A 16,376-nucleotide genomic window follows, 5' to 3' on the forward strand; every position below is an offset into this window, starting at 1 on the left:
AATGGGAAAATAAAATGCCACAAAATAAAAATTAAATCCTGTGGCTATAGAAAGTGAACACAACGTCAAAATATTCAGGAAATAATTTGTAGTATAACTAAAAATGTAATGTTGATATACAGATTTCTGATGGGGCTCAGCCCCTGGTGGATAAGGTGCACACACCAGAAGGAATGTCCACATAATTATTTTACTTTAATTATTTTATTATGTTTTTATACAGTAAAATACAATAGCGAGCTATTTTCTTTTTCGATACAAGTTATTCAAGTTACGTGTTTGTTCACGGAACAAATTAAACTTGTAAATCAAGGTACCACTGTAAATAAGCTGTCCCGTTCGTACGTAAACTTCCTGATTTTGTCGTGGATCCAGTGGCTAAAAGCAGAAACCCGCGTGAACACGGACGGCTTCTTATCCTTGATGCATCCCTGCGCTCCGAAACTGACCACACCGTGCACTTCCCAGGTGGCGCCGGCCTTGCATGCAAAGGGGCCCCCAGAGTCACCCTGCAGGGTGAAAAGAGACTTGGATGAAGCTGCAGCCAACAATCTAACAATGCCCCTATTTTAGTCTTTGTGTGCAATTATGCAAACAGTGGCTGAATGATCACAAACAAAACAGGCTGTTACGTAAACACTAGTCGTGAAAGGACTGTGCACATTCCTAAATCCAGAAATATACAAAAATATTAACTTGTTGACTTGAAAGACTCTTTCACACAGAGACTCTGAAAAAATTTGCCATATCAGAGCAAATACTGGAAAACCCAGTAAATTGATTACAAAATTAGCAAACCCGATTCCTACATTCTGTCTTGATAGCTTTCAATAGATGAAAAAAAAACCTGAAATGGGCTATTAATTTACTAGCTATTTTCATACAGAGATCCTGCAAGATCATTTCACACAGAACCCAGCAACAGCCTGATAATTGAGGTATCACCTTACACACAGATGGCGCTGTGCATTTTTTACAGCTCTGATACTCCCCCCACGTGTGTTCTCACCTGGCACGCTGATTTGAGTTCATCCGGGGACTCGTACCCGGCGCAGATCATGGAGGGCCGCAACGTGTCCCACCAGTAGGCGGGCTTGCTGCAGGTCTTGAAGTCCACCACGGGAAGAGCAGCCTGGTTGAGTTTCTCAGACACTTTGGGGAAGAAGTTTCCTATAAAACAATAGAAGATAGTTGGCTCCATCCCTCTATTTCTTTCATGGTACAATCCGGATTTTTTTTTTTTACCTTTCTCATCCCCCCAACCAGTGACAAAGCATCGCGTCCCAGCCTCCACCACCACCCCGGGCTGGGGTAGACAAACAGGGCTGATCTCCCGCGTCATATTGACGGGATGAACCAGATGCACCAGGGCGATGTCATTGGTGATGTCAGTGCGGTCGTCCTCGTAGACGAAGCCCTCGTGGCGGATGATGCGGTCCACCTTGTAGCACGCCTCCGCCGACGGGATGTCCCTGGAGGAGTTCATGTGGTGCTTCCCCAGGCACATGCGCCAGTACGAGCTTTGGTTGAGAGGGCTGGAAGGCGAGAAAGAACATGATGTTTTTGCAAGGGGGGGGGGGTCTACCTGGTTTTGCATCTAACTTACGTCATAAAACAGTGTGCGGCTGTTAGGATCCACTCTTCGTGGATCAATGAACCTCCACAGCCGTGCATGTAAGGAATGGGAGACATCGGCGAAGCCTGCAGAGGAAATGATAAATATGTGTAGAATGTAATTTCAATTTTAAAACATGTTTCTCAAATTCACAGGGAATAAGGACCTTGTTGAATTGTGAACAACAAAAATGTAAATAATTAATGCAGCTCTCTAAAATAGGAACGGATTTTCCATGGGAGTGTTACCTGCATGGAGACTTGCCAAGGCCAGGAGTGAGGTAGCGCTTCTTCTCCATTAACAACCTTTGTTGTGGCTGTATTGGGAGCCACTGCCGGGTTTCCGCAGTTCTCTGGCCAGCCTGGTACAAGATATTAATCTATTAGTATTAGGACGTGCTTTGTAAACATTCTTATTACGAAACAGGACTAATATTCAGTCAAGTCATAATGTTCTTTTCATTATCATAACCTTGTTTATGTGGTTAATGTGTGCTAGCTAACTTTGCTTATTCGCCAACATGTAGCTTTTTAGGTGTAACGCTAAAGTAAAATAAATGAATGAAAAGAAAATAACATAAATAAATTACTTTTACTTTATATGCAGACATGTTTAATATCTGAAAATGACTTAAGTAAAGCAAGTGTGAAATTTTTCATCACGTTTCCAAACTCACTGATGGTAATGTTGTCCCACGGGTTGGGCGTAGGCGGTGGTAAAGTCGGGATGACCCCGCCGTCGGTGGTCCAGTAGCCGCGGAAACCTTGCTGCCGGTTGGCGCTGTTGCTCAAGAAGCGGATGACGGCCGTGTCGCCCGGCACGTTCAATTTGGGCGGCAGTTCAAAACCGCAGAAACGACCTGTGAAAACAGATTTATAATTTATTAATCAGTAAATTATCTCCATTCATATCCATGGAGAAAAAAACCAAATGCGGTGTGCCACCTTGCGACGTCATGTTCTCTCCAATGAAGACCTCCACGTAGTCCACACAGTTGCCCAGCAGGTTCACGGCTTGCAGCTCAAAGTGCGTGAAGGCCACGTGGATGCTTTTGGCGCCGGGGACCCGAATCCTCCACGTACACACAGCTTGGGTTGGGTAGTCGTTGGGCCAATCGGGACTGGTGAGTTCACCCTGGGGGCTGCTAAACGTTCCCCCGCAAGGAGCTGTAACGTAATGAAGTCATAGTTGAGAAGCCCTGAGTACAATTATTAGTAATTAATTTGATGATTGTGCTTTATTTGCAGATCCTAGTTTGAGTCTAAGGAAATCTTACCTTCCGAAGGGTCTACCACCTTCCAGGTGGCCGAAAATCCCGTGTCCACCACCTTGTCGTTTGACGAGAAGCTGATGTGAAGCGAAGTCCCGTCACTCACCAGGTCCATGGGTGGCGTGTGACTGCAGTACGTGCCTAACAGCGAAGGAGGAACACGCACAAGCTGTCAGTAAAAGAAATACTGTGCATAAAGAAAATAAATTAACAAAGCAGGACATCTATAAATAATTTAAAATAAAAATATAGGTAAAATACAGTAATTTTTTTTTTCTCCCATACCCAGACTTCCTGTTCCATCCGAAATGCTGACTTTGTCGCTCAAGCACATTTGACTCTCCTCCAGAGAGAAGTTGGAGAAGTGAAGGTGGACCAGTTTGCCGGGAGGCGCGTAGATGTTCCACTGGCATCGAGCCTTGCTGCTGTAGCTTCCCGGGAAGCCCATGGAGGTCAACACGCCGCCCGTCCCTGTCAAGTCCTTTGGTCCACCACAGCCGGATACTACATGAGGACAGATCGTGAACCAAAAAAAAAAAGCAGCAGGGTAGCAGGTTAAGTAAAGATTGAAGAAGAAGGAACCTACTGTGTTGGTTGTAGATATCTCTGCGGATGATATTGCTGATCCAAGGAAGGTAGGCGGACGTTCTAGTGAAGACCGAGGGCTTCTTGTTCATGATGCATCCGATGGGACCGAAGCTGGTGATTCCGTGAACTTCCCAGGCACTGTCGGGGCGATCCTGGCACACCAGAGGACCACCGGAATCTCCCTGTGTCATAAAATCCCAAAAATGTCACGGTTGAAAAAAATTCTTGCCGCTCAACTCATGTTTTGTTTTACCTGACAGACGGACTTGAGCTCGTCGGGCAACGTGTAACCGCAGCAGATCATGGAGGTCTTCACCTGGAACCACCAGTAGTCCATCCGCTTGCACGTGTTGTACGGTACCACGGGCAAGGCCACCTGATTTAGAGCCTCTGCTACTTTAGCGTTCAAGGAATCCCCTAAAAAAAGGCAGCCATCTTTGTTCATCTTGGAAAAAAAAAATCCATCATCTATATATTGAGGATACGGACCTGTTTCATCTCCCCAGCCGGTGGCGTAGCACTTCTTTCCCCCAGGCAGAACCTCCTCCGGGGAGGGGAGGCAGGCGTAAGAGATCTGGTCCCCAACTTCAGCCTCCCCGTCCAGCCTGACCAGGGCGATGTCGAACTCCACGGTGGGCACAGTGGGGTACTTGAAGCTCTCGTGGCGGTAGATGCCCGTCACGCCCAAGCAGCGCTCGCTGGGCTCTGTGAAGGTCAGGTTGTGCTTGCCCAGGCACATTTGCCAGCGGTGCAGCTCGTCGGCATAGCTGGATGTGGAAGTTGGGGAATTTATTACATTTAAATGTCAAACTAAAGTATATCCTATAAAAAGGAGTGGAAAGTTATGATTGGATTTTTTTTTTCCAGACCTCACACTGAGGAACCTTTCCCCCCTTTCATCCTTTCTTTCGTTCTTCTTTTTCATACAAGAAAATAGGAACGCCAATGACGAGCCGTCAACGGCCCAGCTTTGTCTCCCTCTGCTGGTCATTATTTTTATGACACTTAAATGAGTCAAACGTATTGAAAGAATGTTGTTGCTCTTTATCTGTGACATGTGGGATGTCAATAAAATTGGACTTGGATTTCCTTTTCATCTCCTCTTTAAATATAACATTTATTTTTCTCCCTGCTTCCCCCCCCCTCCTCAATTGTCCAATTAAATCAGGTTCTGGAATTTTGAATAATACTGATAAACTTACTTGATGAAGCAGTGAGCTGCCGTGAGCACCCAGTTCTTATGAATAAGAGTTCCGCCACACGTATGGAAGAAAGTTGGTTCGGGTCGACTGGACGGCCATACCTGAAAGATGTCCGAATTAAGACACAAATACTATATTACAGGTGAGGGAGGGGTCAAGGAGGGAGTAGCCCACCTGCATGGAGACCTGCCAGGGCCACGAGTGCGGCGTGGCGGCTTCTCCGTTCACAATGCGAGACATAACAGCCGGAGGGATGGCTGGTTTGCCGCAAATGGTGGGCCAGTCTAGAACAGAACCAGAACCGAGATGATTCATCTTTTTGTCGGAACCACTCACCTCTCCACGTCCCACTTTCATAATGGTACCTATGATGATGTTGTCCCAAGGATTCGGTGGAACAGGCGCCTCAGTCGGGGCAGGCAGACTGGGATTTGTAGTCCAGTAGGCCCGGAAACCTTTATCCTCCGTAAACAAGTCTGAATGGAAGCGTACCACGAGCCTATTCCCTTTGGTCTTGATGGTTGCTGGAAGCTTGTTGCCACAAAACGGTCCTAAAAAGTTTCCGAGAGTAATTTGAGTTGTTCATGACAAGATGGCAGTGTGTCACAGATACCCACCATGTTTCTGATTCAAGGAATTAGTCAAGCCGTTAATGTCGTACACCACAACGTTGTCGAAACACTTGGCTGACAGGAAATCTTTGGCTTCCAGCTCAAAGTGAGTGAAGGTCAGTGTGATTTTCTTGCCCAGCGGCGCCGCGACGTTCCACATGCACTCGCCGTTGGCCTTGTAGTTCATTGGCCAGTTGGGAGACTTGATCACGCCGGTCCCCTCCTTTGACGACAAGCCGCATCCCTGGAGTTCTGGGAAAACAATACAAAATATTTATTCATTTATTTATTTATTTGTTTATTTATTTATTTGTTTATTTATTTATTATCTATTTATTTATTTATTTATTTGTTTAATTAATTTGTAATTATTTTAATTATTTATTTTTTATTTAATTCATATGTATTATAATATATTTGTAATAAAAAAACATATTTATTAGGAATTATTTTAATTATTTATTTAATTCATATGCATTATAATATATTGGATGCATAATACTAATTCCTATTACTTTAAATGCACAAAATGCAATAGAGAGTAATGATCCCCCAGCATGCCCCGTGCGCGGCCTTGCAAGCTTATCGAGAAAGTCATAAAATATTTATTTGCAATCTTTCTTTCTAGACTCGTGGACGTTCCCCGTGATAAAGTTCACACAATCGCTTTGATTTCAGTGCAGGGGGCAGAAGGGCATCAACGTTTCAGCGTCAGGCTTAAGGGTACCTGCTATGTCCTCAGGGTAGACGGCCTCCCACTTGGCAGAGAAGCCCCTGTCGGTGAGGCGACTGTCCGACAAGAAGGAGACAGACAGAGTGTCGGTGGCGGCCACCACGACTGGAGGACGGATGTAGCCGCAGTGCGTGCCTGGAAATTGACATGGAGACCATTAGGCGGGCATGCAGAGGACACCATTTTTCATTCAGACCATTGTTGTGTGCGTGTGTGTGTGTGTGTGTGTGTGTATAAACTCTGATGCTATTCCATTATCATAAGCACGAGATGAAGGATCCTCATTTCAAAGTTAAAGAGGCTCACTTCGGGGAAATGTCTTCAATCTGTATCTACAAGCTGATAGCATTCTGACAATATTTCAAAGTACACTTTGGAAGGAGACACATTTTACCCAAGGGTAGCGGACGTTGCAGCAAAGTTGAGACTCTAGTTAGTTTGTTAGCGAGTTAGTAAAATCAATAGCGTGTTTGTTAGTTAGGCGTTAGTTTTTTACTTCCTTCAATATTTAGTTTATTAATTTGATAGTTAGCTCGTTAGTTTGTTTGCTTTACTTCTTTAATTAAACATTTTTCAGGCTGCTAGTTTAGTTAGTTATTAGTTGATGAAGTTAGTTCTTTCCCTTTGTCATAATTCTCTTCACTAGCTCAGAGGATTATGGGAAAGAATTAAGAAGCCCATTTGTTAATTTGCTTCTTTAGTTATTCCTTTGGTAGGTAGCTAGTTAGCGTAGCCCAAAAAGCTAAGAGGATTACATTAAAAAAAATATTCAAAATGCTAAAATTCAGTAGGACTATATTAACGATATTACCTAGCGTGCCATAAGCGTCCGATACGACCAACTTGTCGCCCTTGCACTGTCCGGTTTCGCCCGTGATGGCCAACTCAACGATTTGTAGCTTCAACAGAAAGCCTTTGGGTACGTTTATCCTCCAGGAGATGTTCTGGTGAGCTGGATACGGATCAGGGAAACCCGTTGATTGGAAGACACCCTTGCGCCCGCTGAGAATAATCGGACCACCTGATGGGAGAAAAGTCACGGTTGATATGTTCCGCAAGATGGAGGGATTCTTTTTGGAATAATATTTTACCGGTTGCTGTGGTTGTAGGCGGGAGAGTCTGGGTGGTGGGTTTGGACGTGGTTGTGGGCTTCATGGTGGTGGGGACCACAATAGGCGGGAGGCTGGACTTTGTGTAGGTAGCATTGAAGCCTCTGGCGTTCTTGCTGCTGTCCGATTTGAATCGGACCATCATGGTGTTGCTGCTGGATTCCACCGGCTTAGGCAAAGCTCCTCCACAGAATTTACCTTTCCAGAATTGTATTATTTTTAAATCGAGTTCAATAGTGACGGGTTATTCTCGTGCAATTACCTATTGATGAAGAGCCATCGTAGACCTGCACAAAGTCTCCGCACACTTCCGGTACCAGGTCGAACCAGGTGAACGTCAATCGAACCCGCTCGCCTTCGGGCACGGTGATTTTCCACTTTGGATACACACACATTTTTGCATGGAGTGCTGAATGAATATCAGAATTCCAAATTCTTGAAAATAACCTTGTACCATCGACTCAGTTTTGAGTTACCTGGTACAGCGCACCATTGGGGTAGTTCTGCTCAGGAAAGCCAGGGGTCAGCAGACTCCCCAGGTCACCTTGGAGAGCACCACCGGCTCCAGCTATTTCTGGTGGCAAAGATGGAGGACACTTCATTTTCAAGGGTACATGTATACATGATCCCCCCTTCCCCCACTATCATCCAGCGACACTCCATTTTCTAGGTCAATAACACCATCTTACCTGAAGTCCGCTCCGGAGACACGGCCTCGTAATGAGCTTTGAATCCTTGGTCTGTTTTTCTGTCGTTGGTGTCGAAGTAAACGGTCAGCCGGTTGGTTAGAGACACCAAAGGCAAGGGTTTGCTGTAGCCGCAATATTTGCCTGGAAACGTAGAAAGCGACCATGATCATTTTGGAACACTTTATATTCTCCGCAGATCCAACTGACCAATGACTCCGAGAGAATCTCGCAGCGTGATGAAGTCCGCCGTGCATAAGTTGGTGTCCTCCAAGGCAAACTCTTCGAACCATAGTGAGATCACCTGCGAGCAAAACAAATGTTTGATCGTCATTCATCTTTTTATTGAGGGCGAGACGAAATGAGATGTTGCTAACGGACAGGAACGACGTAAGCGCAGCAGGTTTACTCTGCGGTCTGTTTCTTTTTATTTTTGTTGGAAAAGAAGGATGAAGGGGACAGAGGCTGCCATCTGTCTGTTTTGCGTCCATCCCATCTGTCCTCCACTGCTTGGCTTCGCATTAGACAATCAGTAAATAAACTCGACTTGCGATCCAGAGACACGCTGAGCCTCAGCGGTAGCAACGATTCGATAGAAAAGCTGCTTTTCAAGAAGGAATCTACTTTTGGCTACACAAGCTGGGTCAAGTAAATTTGATTTATATTTTATTTTTATATTATATTCAAAGCAGTCCACCGGAAAAATGACGGAAGTCAAACATCAAAATCCTGGAACTGTCCACCATCACAAATCAGAAAACGTTCAATAAAATAAGTACGTGATTCATCACAGAAGTAAAACGAGAATCCATCTCACCTTATCGGGGTCCACGGTAATGTGCCAAGAGCAACTCCTGCCGTTGTCATAGCTACTTGGGTAGTGGCGGCTGGTGAAAGTGCCAGACGCTGCGGTGAGCTCCCGTGGACCGCCGCAGCCCGAATCCGGCCCTGGAGAGATGACGCACACGCTCCGTTATAGTATGCAATCAATCTGTTATTTTTAGAACTCAATTTCTTTTCTTTTGCTGAGTAAGAAAAAAAAATCCATTTAATTCAACTTCTTAAACATATTACATCTATTTTTTTAGATTTATTTAACCATATGAGTTCAATGATTAATAGTTTTTAATATTGGATTTTTTTTTCCCCAAAGCTGAATTTTTGCCTCTGCTTCACTTTTCAATTTTATAACCCGATAGATCATTTTGTCACAATTATCATTTTAATAGCTGACTTTCTGCATTTTCTATACTTTCCCAATTTATTGGTAAGATTTTCATTTTTTTTAAAAGTGATTACATTTTCTTTGTGACATTCTTCAAAATTAATTTGACTAATATTATTTACTTATTTTACATCTATGCATCCATCCATTTTCCATACCAATTTTTCTTATTAGGGTCATTAGATAATGACTCATCCTCACCTTGAAGAGGCGCAGGGTCTTCCTCATGGACGAAGTAGAGGACCACGAGGGCCACGCTCACACCAGTCATCACCACGAAGAGGAATATCAGCCATATTTCCAGGGTGCTCAAACCCCGGGAAGAACCGCTCTTCTGGGCCAAATCTATGTGCCCTTTCCTCGCCATGGCGAAGACACTGAACTGTGCAGTGTGTGTGTGCGCGTGTGTGTGTACTTTGGCCGTCAAGAGGCGTCACATTAAGGGCTAGTAAATGAGCAATGAGACTAATTGCTTCATTATCACTAACTTTCATCAGACAAGGCCCATGTGAGTCATTTGAAACCAATTTGGCCCCATGAAATACAGCAATTAAATTACTTTATATTTTTTTTCAGACCAGGATAATGGTAAATATCTGGTCAGGAAAAAGCAATATTAACGCTAATGCTAAGGCTAATATAACAACAGGTGCGCTCGACCAATGTTTCATTGAGGTATCATATGGCGAAGTTATATGAAGTTATAATCAAACTAGAAAAAGGAACAATAGCACTGATGCTAATGCTAGCATGACAAGATGGGTGGGCTGGCTGGTCCACTAAAATTATAGACCACCTGTCACAGGTATTGGGAACAGTGAGGTTAGGGTTAGCTGATGCTAATGCTAACATGAGAAGAGGTGGCCTGGCTAGCTCACCGATATTATGACGCATAAAATAGATCATGTGAGGTTGCCATGACAACAACAGGGATATGATACATCTTCCATTAGCACACATTATTTTCTTTAGGTCCCACTTTTTAATACTGTACAGCTGCTAGGACTTTGAATTTTTAATTTATGTAAGAGTAGTTTGTCTTATTGCGCCTTACTTCGACTTGTTATTTCCAGATTAGTACTTACTTTTTATTTTTTCTCCATGACAGAGGTAATGATGCAACAAAAGCAGCTTAGGGCTCCATGGGGAAATGACTACTAAGGCAAAAAGGATTAAAAAAAAAATATATATATATATATAACGTGATGGTTTTCCACTGAACAAGTTTTCCGTGCGGAATACTGCAGATTGATAAATGTGACACGTTTGGCCATTTGTTTGGAGATCTTCGCCTGGAGGAGCCACCATGATTTATGGCCACATCTGTCAGCCATAATACAACAGTCTCTAATGAAGCCACAGAAGGTGACCCACGTTTGTTTGTGCGCAAAAAAAATGACGAGATTCCGGGCACAAATGCGCCAGTAGGACAAATTAAAAAATTCTGCATTCCTTTACGCGCCACCAATCTACCATAGTAACAACAGGAACCTTTTAGAACAATTTAACTAACTTAACATTTACGTTCTTACTCTGGAAGACAAAGCATACTACTTTTAGTCGCGGATGTTGCTAGCTTACTCGCTATACGTAGCTTTGACTAATAACCACCACATTCATCCATCCATTATAAGTACTTCTTAGCCACAAGCTAACCACGCTAACACATTCTGGCGCAAAAAGTAATGGCCAATGCCAACTAGGCCCTTAGTGTCATTGACATAAAATAAAATGTATAATCCGGTGCTAACACACTACAGACTTTTTCAAATGGAGCCACCCCAATTGGTCCACTGGAGTAAAAAAACAATTGTACACAAACAAATGGATGTGTGTGTATATATATAAATATATATATAAAAAATGGGAGGTTAGATGCAGCTCAAATTGAACCGCAAACAAATGTAGGCCACATATTCCACCGGGAGAGGAAGAGCCGTCAAGAAGACAAGCAACGACTTTCTCGGCGACTCACCACTCTGATACATAAGAGTAGGGAGCTCACGATGCTGCTTCGCGGCGGGGGGGGGAACGTTCCGCAGATTAGAAGGTTTTTAATCACTCCACTGTTCTAGAAGCTCAGCTGCTTCATTACAATCACAGCGAAAATGGGCCATGCAAGTTGAAGGCATAGAAAGAAAGCGGAGACCTCCGCCGAGTTTCAGCGCACACAGACAGCCATTTTTTGAATTTTATCATTAATAGTCATGTATTATTCACTCCAATCCAATTAAAAATAGCTATTTTTAAATATGAACAGGAACTGTCATCTCTTTTTGATTTGAGAACAATTTATTGAAATGATTAAACAGAATAGTGTAGCACAACTTTGTTGAGAGATTCAAATCCTGGATTATGGAGGATTAAATTGTACCCCTGTGCCGCAATCATAAGATTTACTTTTATCTGTTAGATATCAATTTGAACTTCAAAACGGCTTATCCAATCCAAAAATGAAAATCCTGGTTTGAGGATACAGCCAAGAGCGATGGCGGTCCAATTTATTCTGGAAGACGATCAGTGATTTTATTGGAGATGCTAACTCAGCTTGGGCTTTCCCTTATTTATGTGTACAAAATACTGAGAACGTTTTTCCTGACTGTTTTCGAGTTACGTCTGTGCTTACATCCAGCGAACACGTGTGTTCAAACACGAGTGGCCGTTTTACAGCTTGTGACATCTCGTACAAGCGAGCTATCAGCCATGTTGATAACCCAAAGGTTAAGACAATATCAGCGTCCTGCTATCATTAGATAAATTTCGTAAGTGCCGCCAACATTCTTTTTCCTTAGGGAATTTAAGGAATGTTATTTATTTAATGCAGGGCTTTGCAGTATTAAAAAAAAAAACAAAAAACGTGCCACTCGACTGTTTTTTTCCCCCGTCTTTAATTAAAAAAACCAAACAGTAAACAGACATGTATGCATACAGTCTTTTGGTCTTTTTTTTCTGACAGCACTAAAAAATAAATATTCATGAAAGTTCAAAATACTGGACTCCAAACGACCTCAAGAAGAACCGTGAAGAGATGTTTGACATAAAATCATACCAGCCTGTAATTGCCATGATGCAAAGTTCTTCATCGTCATATAACCATTGCAACTAATACACATGCGTTTCGCTATTATTGCCTCGGATTAGTTTATAGACATATTCTCTCGTTTATAGACATATCCTCGTTTTTTTTATATTATTATTTAAATATCCATTTCTATCAAAATTCATTTATATTCCGTTAAACTTCCTTTTGATCACAATTGTCACAAATAGTCTAATCTACGACATTCTGGGATACTCACGGGAAGTGCTGTCCCGTCACGTGGCATCACTACAGCGACCACCTTGAACTGTGAGGGGGGGGGGGGGGGACTAATCGAGGACGGCCGAGGGTGGCGGCCGAGCGCAGCAGTTGGGGCGCCGCACGTTCCGTAGTATGGATCGAAAGGGGTTGTGCTGCCGCCGCTTGCTCTTGGTGGCCGCCCTCGGTGAGTCCAGGCCGCTGATGGACTTGCGGATGGACGTTTGGGCGATGAGTTTTCGCTCCTGCTCCTTGATCTTGCACTGAAGGTGACTCTGGATGGCGAAGCCCAGGGATTCGGGGTCCACGGCGGCTCCGTAGACCTCCCAGGTCATACCCTGCTCATCCCAGACCACGTCGTGGACGCTTTTCCGCGTCTGCTTCTCGTCATCGCTTTCTTCGACGTCTGTCTGCTGCTTGGTCTCGGAGTCTTTTGTAACATCATCGAACTTGGATGACGTGTTTGTGGTGGCGGATGAATTGATCTGGGCTGTAACAGCCTTGTCCGCAAATCCAGACTTGCTAGGCGCATCCGTTTGGGATTCTCCGAATTTAGTCACGGGTATTTCCACCGCCTTTCTGTTCTCTGGCTCCTTCCGATTGCCGTGCTCGATGTTGATCTGATACACCGGTTGGATACTGCTAAGAGTCGGGGCGCTTTCTTTGGGTTTGGCCCCCAGCTTGGCGTCGAGTGGGGTGGAGACGGCGGGGCACATCTCCGCCTCGACGGTGAGCCTCTCCACAATCGGCGGCTGGTGCATATTCATCGATGACCCGATCTGGCGGAAGCCCAAACTGCCGTCAGACTGGTAGACGACGGTGAGGCTGTGTGTCTCCTCAAGGTTGGTCGCGTTCAGCCTGAAGGGCAGCAGGCTCGGGCTGGTGGACACGGCCTTGCAGCTGGTGCTGGCTACCGCCTGGACTTCGGCGTCACGCCCTTGCTCGACTGCGATGGGAGGGATTCGAGGGGAGGTCATGGTGGAAGCTTCTCTGTAGATCTTACACTGAGGCTTGGACTGACTTTCCTCATGCGTCACCTGAGGCAAGGTCTGGTGTTTGTCTACAAATCCTTTCTCGGCAGATAATTGGTCTACAGCTACATTTTCTACAGATATTTTATCTACTGATGCTTTGTTGACGTCTTGGCTGTTGGACGAAGGCAAAGTCGAGTTAAGCGACGGCCCAGTATCCGCACTTTGCTTGAGCTCAGGTGGCTCTTGAAGAGAAACCGAGTGTTTTCGTTTGTGACCAGGCTCCTTGGGACTCGACCTGTCCTTGTGAAGTGCACCTGCCTCTTTATCCGTTTCAGGCTCTACGTGTTTTGCGCCATTGTTACGGCTGGATGAGATATTCCGTGGCGAGGTTTTGACGCTAACCTCGTCCTTGGACGATTTTACCCGGCAACCGGGACTCTTTGAGACTTTTTCATCAGCCAGGGTTAACATGTTGCTAATGTTAGCATTAGCATCTCTTATCGCTCCCGTTTCAGTTCCTTTGTTTGACATGTCTTCAGTCTTTTTGAGGGTGCTAACAGGTGTCTTATCCTGTTTGCGGCCAGGTGAGAGTTTCAGGTTGGGCTCCGTTGACTGGTTGGAGTTGGCTAGGGTGTCCGCAGCAGGCAACTGAGGCACCATCTGGACGCTCACTGTCCTTTTTGGGTTAGATCCCATGCCGGACGGATGCGTTCACCCATGAATAATCCAAATGAGCACTCTCCTACCGCAGGAGAAAAGCAGCAGCGATCAGTCAGCGCAAAATTTGATTTTAGGGCTCTCAATTTCTTCTAATAATATTGACGACTGATCAGTCATGCAGGAACCATTGCAGGCCTCATAAAGCACTGTCATGTGAATAAATGGTCTACTAAAAGTACACAAAAGTACACAATTTGCTGCAAAAGTGGTGTCTAGTTTCTTATTTTATGGTTCAAAAAGTCTAAGAGCAATGGTGCACATAATTTATTTTGCCATAACAGCTACAAACTGCAATAAAATTTTTTCAAACGTACCAAATAGAGTATTGAGCAAAACAATCATTGCAAAAAAATTAAAAGAAATTGCAAATGTAAAACTGTGTGTCTTGGCTCACACACACCGAGTCGTCACACTGAATTTGAATGTTGCTGGAGCTACTATTTTTAATAGTGGCAATGCGTCATTCAGTTGTCACTCGCTGTTGCCATAGAGACAGATGTCAATAAACATTAGCATAAGCGTTACTACAACCTCACTGGACACAGGAAGGTACACAACAGATTGGATTCAAGTACATCCAGCGATTTTGTTTTCATTGAGATTATTTTTTTTAATTTAGACTGTTAGAGCCGTTTTGATTATTTTTTATTTTTTGAAGGTATCCAAAATAAATTAAAACCAGATTGATTATAAAATTAAAGAAAATGAAACACAAAAGAATGAAAATAGAAGATTTTTTTTTTGCAAACAAAACGTACATGTTCAATAGGAGTAGGAAAAAGTGAAAAAAATTTCAGGTCCGAGCCCTAATTCTGAATACAGATTTGACTTTTAAGATATTATTGAACACAAAAAAATTTGCATTACAGTGTTTTTGTTTTTCTTATATCAGAATCAATCTGATTTGCATATACTTTTAATACGCTTCTTTATTATATATTTTAAAACATGGCTCCAGTTCATTGTCATTCCACAAGTTCACTCCAGAGACACATCTATTTTATATTTGTTATCTCAAATTTTTGTTTAGTACATCTGTTCCCATCAAATAGATGGATACAGAAACACTCCATCACTAATGTACAATTACGCTGACATCATTATTGAAGGTGATCAGTTGCAATCGACAAACACAAAGGCCATTAATTTTGTTTTTAAAAACGCTGCCATATTCAGTGCTGGCATTGTTTCAAGCCATGGAAGGGTCACAGAACATGCAGGTTACCTTAGTGGGCAGACAATTGAAGCGTTTGTGTTTGCCCTCCCACTAATCATGCACCCGTCTGTCACCATAGTGCAAACATTGATGGGGAAACACATTCTTATTGCCTTTAAATACATTCGGCTTTAATTTCATTTAAATAATTAGGCGTGGCGTTTGTGTTGCTTTGCAGCAAAGGAAATTCACGCTACAAACACAAACATGCATGTGTTTTTTTTTCTTCAGATTTGACCTTGCGGGTGCACGCAATGAAATAAGAACACACGGTGCGGATGCGGTGTGTGTATTAGGGGTGTGGAAACAAGACCAAGGGGGTCGCTTACCTTGCTGCGGTTGGCGCATCCGTGTCTGCGAGATATGAGGAGGTTTGAAGAAGCCCTGGCATGAATATGGAGACCCAGTCTGTGACATGAGCCACGCCCTCCCACTGCCTACTAGGAGCATTTTTTTTTTTTTTTTTTTTTGGGAGGGGGGGCGCGATCCTCCGCACACAACTCAATGCAAGCTGCAGTGAGTCACTGCAAAAAAAAAAAAAAAAAAGTCGAGTGTGTGCATGGTGCGTCAAAGAGCGTAAACAAATAATGTGATGAATGAATAGGTGGGACGACTGTTTCTCGTTTGTTGTGACAGCACCTTCATTCACCTGCAGTTATATATGACGTCACACAAAAACGGTGCAACAAGATGTAGAAATATATTGTTTACGCACATAATACTTTTGCTCTTGCATAAACGTACGCGGAAAAAAAAATATTATTTTCGTATGTTGTTTTAGATCCAATACAGTGGATAGATGGATGGACGCATTACTTGCAAATAAACGCAACACCGGTTAAGAGGCGGCATCTGGTGGCTCATTTAGGAACTGGAAGAAAAACAGGTGGCATGGAACTAAGCTACACTGGCGAGCGTGCAGCATTCATGTTCGTCCCGTTAATGAGAATATTTGGGTTTTTCGTTTTAGATGCACCTGACAAAAAATGTGCCCAAAAGTATTCTTACCTATAAAAGGTTGCCCCCAGTTTTATTATTGTGATTGTATGGAGCTTCATGCAACCGTACGCATTGGCATTCTTGTTTTAGTATTTGTGTCGTTCACAACCACGGACCGTGACTTTGCCCC

General features: G+C 43.6%; 2 protein-coding genes across 2 annotated transcripts; both read right to left on the minus strand.

Moving 5' to 3' along the window:
* Window positions 1-162: 162 nt before the first annotated feature.
* On the minus strand, window positions 163-9,441 carry LOC148399710 (ovochymase-2). The gene is made up of 25 exons (XM_088374531.1): window positions 9,241-9,441; window positions 8,632-8,762; window positions 8,025-8,118; window positions 7,818-7,958; window positions 7,605-7,702; window positions 7,391-7,505; window positions 7,111-7,326; window positions 6,831-7,040; window positions 6,014-6,154; window positions 5,293-5,538; window positions 5,041-5,226; window positions 4,850-4,959; window positions 4,676-4,776; window positions 3,963-4,240; window positions 3,727-3,890; window positions 3,472-3,655; window positions 3,171-3,389; window positions 2,892-3,026; window positions 2,560-2,781; window positions 2,292-2,474; window positions 1,864-1,976; window positions 1,607-1,701; window positions 1,246-1,535; window positions 1,010-1,170; window positions 163-509 (listed from the first exon to the last, which is right to left on the minus strand). The coding sequence occupies exons 1-25, from the start codon at window positions 9,404-9,406 to the stop codon at window positions 309-311; spliced, it is 4,200 nt and encodes a 1,399-aa protein (XP_088230657.1). The 5' UTR covers window positions 9,407-9,441; the 3' UTR covers window positions 163-308.
* Window positions 9,442-11,908: 2,467 nt separating this feature from the next.
* gprin3b (GPRIN family member 3b) lies at window positions 11,909-15,736 on the minus strand. The gene is made up of 2 exons (XM_088374696.1): window positions 15,577-15,736; window positions 11,909-14,053 (listed from the first exon to the last, which is right to left on the minus strand). The coding sequence occupies exon 2, from the start codon at window positions 14,005-14,007 to the stop codon at window positions 12,409-12,411; it is 1,599 nt and encodes a 532-aa protein (XP_088230822.1). The 5' UTR covers window positions 14,008-14,053; window positions 15,577-15,736; the 3' UTR covers window positions 11,909-12,408.
* Between the last annotated feature and the right edge of the window lie 640 nt (window positions 15,737-16,376).

This window comes from Syngnathus floridae, chromosome 4, assembly GCF_059516105.1.
Source record: "Syngnathus floridae isolate MCC-2025c chromosome 4, RoL_Sflo_1.0, whole genome shotgun sequence".
Lineage (NCBI taxonomy): Eukaryota > Metazoa > Chordata > Actinopteri > Syngnathiformes > Syngnathidae > Syngnathus > Syngnathus floridae.

What these genes read in the sequence shown, in the direction of transcription:
- gprin3b (XM_088374696.1), bottom strand. Translation starts at nt 14,007, where the DNA reads ATGGGATCTAACCCAAAAAGGACAGTGAGCGTCCAGATGGTGCCTCAG.
- LOC148399710 (XM_088374531.1), bottom strand. Translation starts at nt 9,406, where the DNA reads ATGGCGAGGAAAGGGCACATAGATTTGGCCCAGAAGAGCGGTTCTTCC. An exon ending in AGCTCAAGTCCGTCTGTCAG is followed by an intron (nt 3,656 to 3,726) that starts GTAAAACAAAAC and finishes TTTATGACACAG; the next exon opens with GGAGATTCCGGTGGTCCTCT. An exon ending in AGAGAACATGACGTCGCAAG is followed by an intron (nt 2,475 to 2,559) that starts GTGGCACACCGC and finishes CTGTTTTCACAG; the next exon opens with GTCGTTTCTGCGGTTTTGAA.